The 10,335-nt window shown below is 34.5% G+C and overlaps 1 protein-coding gene across 1 annotated transcript in view; it reads right to left on the bottom strand.

The window, feature by feature from the left end:
- The window catches only part of LOC107035794 (plexin domain-containing protein 2), a 47,188-nt gene that overhangs the window by 8,645 nt on the left and 28,208 nt on the right, over positions 1–10,335 (bottom strand). Inside the window, exon 2 of the mRNA XM_015253386.1 lies at positions 1,763–2,112. Within this exon, the coding sequence (XP_015108872.1) occupies positions 1,763–2,112 (350 nt within the window). The remainder of the gene's footprint in view (positions 1–1,762; positions 2,113–10,335) is intronic.

Raw genomic sequence — 10,335 nt, 5'->3', positions numbered from 1 at the left:
GCCGGGAATCGAACCCGGGTCTCCCAGATTCAGAACGGGGGCTTAATATATTATATTATATTAAGGCCCGGGTGTACTTGCATCTTTTGAACATTATCTCGATGTTTTTTTTTCATCTTTCGTCATCTGAAATTGTCAATTAAGTCCTGCATCATGCAGAAGTTTTGAAAAATTATGAATGAATAATTTAGAAAAAGTAGAAAAAATTCGTACTTTTTTCAAAGAGCATTTTTAATTTATATTCAGAATAAGTCGAATAACAAGAAATTGAAAAATGTATCTGATTTACGGTGACAAACGGCGGCATGTCACCCAATATCATTCAGAGAGAAGACTGATTTCGTAAATCTTTTCCCACACTGCACAGAGACATTTATTATGGAAAAGGCTCTTTGAAAAAAGTTGTAATATTTTGGAGAATTTTTTAATCACACTTTTATCACATAAAAATGGCAGATGACTACATACCACTGTTTTGAAAATTGAGATACCTAGCTGTCACTTNCTAATAGATAATTTGACACAGCGAATCAGATATTTGTAATTTCCACTTTTTTCAACTCATTCTGAATCTTAATTAAAAACACTCTTTGAAAGATTGCAGAATTTTTTCTTTTTTTTTATCATTTTATCATAATTTTTGGGAATTTCTACGTGACGAAAGATAAAAAAAATCCAGATAACATTTGAAAAATAGTACACCCGGGCCTTAATTAATTTTTATTGTTTTTTTTTCCAACTTTTCTTTGCGATTAGATTAAATTAAATTTATTGGATTCTATTCCCATAGTAGTATACAAATTGTGGGAACAGTTTTTCTCATTTTGATCAGCAAGAAAATAAAAGAGAACGATTTTTTATTTTTCTGAAAAATTTAAAAACTGTTTTTTTTTAAATGACGAAAAAATATCAATGTTTCCATTCTATGATCTAATTTCAATGGAAGAAAGTGAATAAAAGAACAGAGATACGTGATTAGCAAGAAAATAAAAATTTCGATTTTTCAGTGTCCCCGGAAAATTTTAAAATTGAATATACTTTTTCAAATGATGAAAGAAGACCCATCAATTCAATTTCTACCCTCACATTTTGATAAAATACATTAAAAAAATAGCAAAGAATAAAAATCGGAGATGAAAAATTTTATCGGATTAATATAATGTAATAATAATAATTGAATAACGTGGTTTGACTAGGAAAACCTTGGTATTCGCTACGTATTCGTAGATTCTGCATCGGGCTTTATTTTTCTGTAACTCCTTTAGTTTTTGAGAATAGAAATATTTGAGCTGCCAAAATTGTGAAAAAAGCACATCTTTGACATCCTTTCTAAAAAAAGCATGGGCAATATCTCCAATTTCTTACGTAAAATAATTTGAGATAATTCTAAATGTCTAAATTTTCTCAGAGTAAATAAAAATTGAGATACACTGTTGAAAAAATTTGGCTGAATCTTTTAGAATTTCTAGAAATTTCCAGGAAATTCAGGGAGTTTCTAGAAAATTGGAGAGAATTCAACGAGTTTCCAGAAAATTCGAGAGAATTCAAAGAATTTGCAGGAAATTCGAGAAAAAAGGAAAGACCATGGACGTATCCACGTACAATTACAGCTGTATCGAAGATGCAGCCGCCTGCAATTTTCCTAAATCTTTCAAATTTATCATTATGTCGATTGATGCTGGTGCAGCGCAGCGGTTGCGGCGTGACCAACGGAGTGTTAGAGTCATGAAAACCCCCATGAAAAATCATTCTCTCAACTAACCGGTACTTTGGTAGCACTCGGAGGTGTCGATGTAGCCGTAATATTCTGTCCACTTTTTCCGGCCTCGGGTTTCACGGCCGGTGCAATAGTTGTAGTTGTTGGTGCAGTTGTTGAATTAGAGGCGTTGTCTGTCGAGTATGTTACATTGGCTGTTGAACCGGTTCCTACTTTTATCAGTGGTGGATCATGAATAGAACCCGGTGGTACTGGCGAAGTTGTCGTTGAATTGGCTGCAGGAGTTGGTTCAACGTATCGTTTTTGCCTGGAATCATGGTGTACATCATCCAGCAGGACCACGTGCTTAATGATACTCTGGTTCTCGCCGATGGTAGTGTACTTGTATAAATCACCTGTGGACATTGGAGAAAGAAGTTCATCGATTGATTACGGAATTAATGGGGTTTAATAGGGATGATGAAGGTTTATCCGTTGGTTCAATTGAGTCAACGGTTGGTGGGAAGAACGAGACAAATCGAAAGGAGCACGCGATACGTTCGGTATTGGAGTAGTAGGAGCGCACACTGTTGGAGAATATAAAAAAATAGTAATAGTAATAATAAATTTGAATTTGAGACTTACGATCTCGGATGAGACCTGTGGAAGTCTCAAATTGAGACTTTCGAAAATCTTAAATTGAGTTCTGAAATTCTCAACTTGAGATTTTCTGAGGGTTTAGGTAAGACTTTTGAATACCTCGAGTTGAGAGTTTTCAAAGTTTCAAGTCGAGACTTTGAGAAGGATAAAATTGACTTTCAGAAAGATCAAATGAAGATTTTCAAGTCTTAAATTGAGACTTGCAGACATAAAGTTGGGAATTCCGAAAGTCTCACTTTCAGATCCTTGAAATCTCAAAATCCGAATTTTTTCTGGGTGACAAGTAATTTTCAGGAGATTGATATTAATTTCGATTTAGGAAGAAAAAATGGTGAAATTTCAAATTTCATGTAAAATTCAATGAAATCTTAAATTTTTAAGCAGCAGGAAGACGAGAATCCCTCACCTTACTTGAATTTTCAATCAAAACGTAAATATTTAGTACCAGATTAGGCAAATAGGCAGAGCGTAATTCATCACATTTCTAGAGATATCGTGAAAATAAAAACGGCGGCGATCAGACCATAGCGCGACCACTGACGGGTTAAAAAAAATCATGAAAAGTCAAGAGAAAATTGTAAGTTTAGGTGATTTCAGTTCTGAACATTCATGTTTATTTCAAAATTCAGGTAACTTGTGAAAAATCCGTCTTATCTCCAACGAAAAGTAATGAATTCTCTTGAATTCTCCATGAAACTTGAAATTCCATCCACATTTTTTTCTTAAATCAAATCCAATATGACTTACACAAAATTACAACCAAATTGTCGATGAAATTTCTCTTTTTTTTTCTAACAGCGTAACCGTATGTCACAGGTCTTCCCTAATACAACTTTTTTCCCATGATAAAAAGGTACATCTCATACAAGAACGCGTCCGCACGACGAGATCATTTTAAACCCAGTTTAAAACGAATCACTCACAATTGTCCTCCCTCTCCACGTCCCCCTGTTGCACACATCGCGGATATTTCTCAATGGGTTTTGGCTAACGCAAATGCTCAATGCACTCTAAAGACGAACAGAAACGTCGGTTGCTATTCAATAAGAACCTGAATGCCCATACCCGGTCTTCATTTCTTCTTTCATTTTTCCGGGGGAAGGAATTTTTTTTCATTGTCCCAGCTGTTTTTGCTCAATTTTATTTTATGAGTACCACCATGCGTGGTCGATCATGAGGGTATAAATAAAGTGAGCTAACACAGCGAGCGGTCGATTCACTCTCGAGAAGGATCGAACAAGGCACCGTTGGGTGCAACGGCCCACTTAGTGCACAGGAGATGCGCGCATGCTCGTGAAGAACTCCAGTTTTTAGGGAAAACGATAACGAGTTGAACCGTAAACTGCTCGCACTCATTACGTTATTGCGGAGATTTTTTCGATCTAGCGCTTGGACCGGGGTGTTGATGCCCTTTTCTTGTCAGATTCGATATTCCTTTTTTCAATTAATTGTTTATAATCATTCTCATAGGAAAAAGCACTTTAGAGTGTGAATGTACGGAATTCAATGGTTAGTAATAGTCTGGTAAAAGTGCGTGCCCACACTGCTATCAATGTTTAGTTAGTTCACAGGGTAATTCAATTAATCTGCTGTTCATCTCATCGATATAATTCCGTGCTTAGAATATTGTCATCTCGTGTTTTCGCACCAAATTAAAAATTAAAACTTAAGGATGTTTAACCTGTCTTGCTCTTGTGGACAACTCAGTTGAAAATAAAAATACAATTGACTAAATAAATCATTCACGTTACAAATTACTTTTCCTATTCTAAAAAGAACATTCACCTAAAGTCGATAACTATCGATATCTCGCAAGCCTGTCACGCTTATTCCTCATTGGTTCCAGTCGTCTGAGGCGGCAAATGTAATTAATGATTAATTTAATTTTGAGATTTTTAATTATGACTGTTACAATTACAGCGCGCTGTAGCGCGCGTTCCATCTCGTTTAATTAAATTAGAAGTGTTATGGCGAACTTTTCCGGTCTCAAAAATAATAATTAAAGAAATTGTTCATAAATAATGGAGGACCTGTGACTGCGGTGGTACCAGTCGAATTTTGATCGGGCCGCATTCTATAACATTCTAACTAAATCTTTACTTAAGGGTGCCAAGTGAATTTGAAAAAAGATTCAAAAAACATTTTTTCTTTCGCTCCATTATTGGAGAAATATTTATTCATCCATCCGACGAAATTTCAAACCCGCAACCGGAACTAGACATCGAGAAAATAAATGCGGAAAATCCTCTATTTCGCGTGACGAACCTCGAGAAAGCATGGGATCAAATGGGTACGGCGGGTTGAAATATCTCTCTTATTCACCCCGGTACCCCATTGTTTTTTGTCGCCATCACATTGAACACATCATTCCCCATATCTTCAAATTTTTTCAAATTTTTCTTGAGTTCCTAGGGGGTTGAAACGTTCAATTTAATCAAAACTCCATAAGAGGCCGTGTATAAGACTGATTTTGTTTATTTAATTTCTCGATATCCATAAGTTCTAAAATTTTAAAATTGTCACCGATGTTCACCATCTGTTTAATACTATTAATTTAAAAAATTATAACTTTGTTGGTGAATGTCAATTTTCAAGGTCATCGCCAAATTCACTTGGCACCTTTAAGGGGAGACTGCTATGAGTTTTAAAACTCGCGGGCGATTGGAGTGAGATTTTTCATACATTGAAGGTTGATAATATATATGTCTAAAAACGAATAATTACGGCAAAAAAAATAATTGTTTATTGTTCGTTTGCCCCGCACACGCTTAAAATGTCAAAAATAGATCAGGGCCTCCAATTTTTGAGCTACAGATGTTTATTTTCTTTCAAAATTTTTGAAGAAATATGTACTGTAATAATTACGAATTAGTTTTTTGAAATTCAATTCAACACAGCCAATTTTGTTTTGTTTAAAATAAAAATGTGCGACATTCATGTAAAATAGGCAGAAAAATTATCCTTAAAATATTTAAAATATATTCTCGATTCTTTCAGACACATTTTGCGGGCTATTTCACATGGATGGTGCACTTTTTTATTTAAAAAATAACGAAATTAGCTGTGTAGAAGTTGAATTTCAAAAAACTAATTCGTAATTGTTATTGTACACATTTTTTCAAAAATTTTGAAAAAAATGGAACCACTGTAGCTCAACAATTGGAGGCCCTGGACTATTTTCACCATTTTAAGTGTCTGTGGGACAAACCAACAATAAATAATTAATTTTTTTGCACTAATGATTCATTTTTAGACGTATATAATCGATCTTCAATGTATGAGAAATCGCAATCCAATAGCCCGTCACTTTTAAAACTCATAGTAGTCTCCCCTTAACTTAATCTTAACTTGAATCTTTCTACTAGAAAGCCAATCGAATTTCCTAGTGAATCCCTTACGTTTTGTATTTAATTTTTTTCCTCAGTGGAATTTTGTGAAAATTAATTGCGCAGAACGAGGAAAAAAATGAAGAAATTAGATGAAACACCTGGAACTCAATATTACTGACACCTGCATTTTCATCTAAGAGAGTTTAGAATCATGAATACATGCTGAAAATTCTCAAATCGTTTGCCGCAATTAACGCCGAGTCATGCCTTGATTTACGACTAAGAGGAAGCGAAGTAATGAAGGAAGAGTTTTTCACATTCGAACGTTAGCTCAAGTGTTTCAAGAGTATATCGAGTGGAGTGTTGAGATGAGGAATCGGTACTCGAAGAAGACAAGAGTGGAGTAAAGAATCCCTATCTATCAGTCTATCAGATATTTGTTTTCATATTTGGTTTCATCGTTCTTCCTTTTCCGTTATTGCGGGAATAGGGAACTTGCATCGAACTCAGCTGCTACCCATAGATAACTGAACAAAAAGAGTTACAGTTAGAAATTTTTTGAAATTTCATGGAAGATATTCCAGTAAATCTCATGGGAGTGGAATTGAATCGGATTTTGGGAAAAAATAATTTAGGTAGGAAGATTGCCGATTATTTGGTTAATCGATAATCCCTTTTAAGAAATTGGGAATATTCACTTAATCGAAAATTCAAACCATTAATATTATATTAGTTTTAAATTTTAATAAGTATATGCAAACGTTTATCATTGTAAGTCGCAAATCCTTTTAATATTGAAGAAATATAATATCGTCATCCCTGGTTATGAAATTTCAGGTTTTAAGTCGAATTCACGGAAATTCATGAGTTTTCAGTTTGAGTGAGATGCAAATTTCACAACGTGATTGAACTTTCAGGGAAACATGAATATTTAGAAACAAAATGACATGAATTTTCAATTTTTCCCTGAATTTTCCTGATTTTTCTAAATTTTCACAGAATAATTGAACTGAAAAATCAAGTATTTTATTGATTTTCAGATCATTTGAACAGAAAATCAACGGAATATTTGATTTTTCAATCCCAAGATTTCCTGAGATTTCAGTGAAACTTGAACACGATAAAAATTTCCGGAATTTCGCACGGAAAATGCAGACGAAAATTGTTAACAGTGTAGTATTAATTAACGAGCAATTTTTCTAATGTTCAAAAATAAAAAATTGATCATTTAAGGCCGACACTTGAGATTAAAAAATTGAAAAAAAATCATGCGAGTTCCCTATTGTAAGTGTTGCATCTTCATTAATTGTCAATAATATCGATTGGCTCATGAGCTGTTGTCATATATGGCTGCCGACTTTCGTGCCATTCGGTGTCAGGTTGCCATAATTATTTCCTGTCAGGAGAATTATCGTCGTCTTTAATGAATGGTAGTCAATGTCGTCATCTCAATCGGAATGAGGAGAGAATTATTCTAAGGAATTATCAAACGAGGAAACAATTAGCCGGTAGTACGGTCCATTCTTGCAAATTCAAATGCTGTCAATGCTTCATTTCATTGGCCTTGACATTCACGAGGGAAACAAGGAGCTGATATCATTAAAAAACAGAGAAGTGAGGAGCAGAAAATTCGACTGAGTTGTTGATCGCCCGCTTCGCTCGTTCCCATTGCGGGTGGGTTGAAGTAGGTCTGACCCATTACAAGTCGAACCAATAAATTTTCTGTTTATTAGAAAGAAAAAACGCAAATTTGGAAATTTCCATCCGGATAACGAGAACGACTGAGACGATTTTACTCCGAATCTAATCAAAATCAAATTAGATGAATTGTAAATGTATCGATCGTATTAAAAAAAATCAAATTCCATCATTATTCTCTGTAAAATTATTGGATTTCAAAGAAAACTTCTTTTTTAATTTTTTTCACACGTTTTTTGCGAACAACTAATGAACCACTGAGGCGATCGCCTTCATAAACTAATCAGCTGTTGTTGTTGTATTCTTTACTGGTTATATCCCTTTTATAAAAAGGAAAATGAAACTAATCAATGAAACTAATCAGTTCTAAGTCACATGAACAGGTATACCTGTTAGCTATTGCTCAGTTTTCTATAAAAATCTCCGGATCTAAAGCAGATGGCAAAATTTTTGTTAAAACCTTTTTTGTAAATCTTAATCCACTCTACCAAAAAGGTTATTAGAAAATTTTACCTATCTCTCTTAGATTCGGAGATATTCCTCGAAAACTCAGCTAAAAGCTAAATCGACTTGAATCGTTTTACACTACCGCTTCGCTACTGCAATCAAAAATGAATTTAATATCGCGGAAATAAATCCTGAATTTTTATTCAATAATGCATCGACTTGGTCGTAAAAACGACGATATCATGTTTACATGAAACGATTTGAATGGAGTTGAGAAGTGAAAGCTAATGTGGGCTTGTTCGGGTACATCCCAGTGGGATTCACATGGAGAAGAAAAGGTGTTGCTACTGTCATTTGGGAATAGATAAAACCCACTTCCTGTCGTAACTTCCTCAGAATGACTTATGATGAATAGTAAATTATTGGGGACGTGTAGGAATTCCGTAATTTTTGGGGAATTATTCACGGTATTCACGGTGTTGACTGAATACCATTTGTGAAATGGAAGAAGTGGATTAAAAGTTGAGAAATAATTAACGAAAAAGCGATGCGATACCTGACAGCTCGTAATAAAACTGTCAGCTTTATTCAAACTTACACAAAAAAAAAGACTTTTGATCAGTAGAAAAAGTACTTGTACCCAGTACCAAGGGATTTCTGGGGAAAAGGCACATTTTTGTACTTCTTCGAAGTTACAAAACAACTTGATGCGAGTATCAAAGAATGTATGAAAAAAATCATCAATTTTTTTACTTTTTTTCGATCCCCCCTGACCCCGCGGAAAAAATCAGTAGTGAAGCGGTAAACCGGGTCAAGTCGATTTTGACTATTGGCCAGTTTTTGACGAATATCTCGGAATCTAAAAGAGATAGAAATTTTTTTGTCATGACCTTTTTTGTAGAGCCAATTGAGGGTTACAAAAAAGGTCATGGAAAAATTCTGCCATCTCTCTTAGATTCCGAGATATTCATCAAAAACTGACCCAAAGTAAAAATCGACTTAACCCGGTTTACCGCTTCGCTACTGAAATATATATGCGAATAATTATTTATGGGGTTCGATATATTTTAAATATACTTTTAAACAATGCTATATATTAAATATATGTGTACGTCCACGTGAAAAGGGCCCACTTTGTCGCATCTAGTTTCCGAGATATTCACGTTTTTCTCTCCACATGTCCCATTTAAACCAATGTTAAATTGTTTTTTTGATCGTCTATACTGACGTCAGTTTTCATTCTATCGGGTTGATTTTGGGCTCAAAATGTGAGAAATTTGATCAAGATTATCGGAACATACATAACTCCAATACCGTCAAAGTGGGCCCTTTTCATGTGGATGCCCACATATATTGAATATATACGGGCACATATATGTGACCCATACATCTTGCATATATCTCTCATATCGCATTTTTTGCCGCACATTCATGTAATTGATATATATGTTTCATATATTTGTTTTCAGTGCGTGCACGTCATAAATACCTTAAAATGCGTCATTTCTCGCTGCACATAATTCATTAATGATGAATCAAAGTTGAGTATATCACTCTCCATGAACGAACTACAACAATAGAGACCCCATTATCCGCAGCGTATATAAATTTTTCCACTTTGTATCAAATATTCTATAATAACAATCCCATTAAGATAAATGATCCATTACCTGAACTCAACAACAAGCAATCGAAGAATGAGGGAAAAGAGAAAAAGCCCATTCGATTGTTCTTATCGTTCAATTACATAAAGAGAATAAAGTTCACATCATAAATTTGTCCTTCTCATTTTTTCAACAAAAACAAACACTTTTATCATCTGCGCTGCTGATAAATTCCCGAGTCTAAGAATAAGCATCGAGCAATACTACACGCAAATTTCTCTCGATGTACCATCAATCTGTCCTCGAGCGCTCATCGTCAACCATTCCGTTGAATTCTGAGAAAACGCTTTTCCTGTTCTGGATTCGTCCCTCAATATTCCCTCGGGTCGTCACGACACGTGACCTGCATAAGAGAACCTGTTTTTTTTATCTCAAATTTCACACCGAGTAATGTGCACTTATTGTAACTCTGTCGTTGACAAAAGACCACTCCAATTTCATTTCTCAAGGCTTTTTGTTCATTTCTCATGAAGTCGAGTGTTCTGAGTTTCATGAGACACTTTCACAGTAAAAACAAGTGGATAACTCCATTTTGTTATAAATAACTATAGTTATTGTTGTTAATAAATTAGCCATTTGCTTACGAATGGGTTCTCTTTTTTTATTTAATTTTTATTTGATTATTATGCTATTTTTTCATGTCATAGTACTATCATCAATTGAAATCTCGTCAAAATATTGCGTATTGTTTCGTTCTGTCAAGTAATTCTATATTCAGATCCGCTCAAGACTCCAATTTATTTAATCAAGGTTTAATCAGTATATAGCCGGGATTTAATCAGGGTTTATTCAGGATTTAGCACAGTTTAACTCAGGTTCTGTCAGAGGGTAGTCAGGAGCA

This window comes from Diachasma alloeum, unplaced genomic scaffold (genome assembly GCF_001412515.2).
Source record: "Diachasma alloeum isolate Michigan unplaced genomic scaffold, Dall2.0 Dall_scaffold_00200, whole genome shotgun sequence".
Taxonomy (NCBI): domain Eukaryota; kingdom Metazoa; phylum Arthropoda; class Insecta; order Hymenoptera; family Braconidae; genus Diachasma; species Diachasma alloeum.
This window is presented reverse-complemented; position numbering and strand designations above follow the sequence as displayed.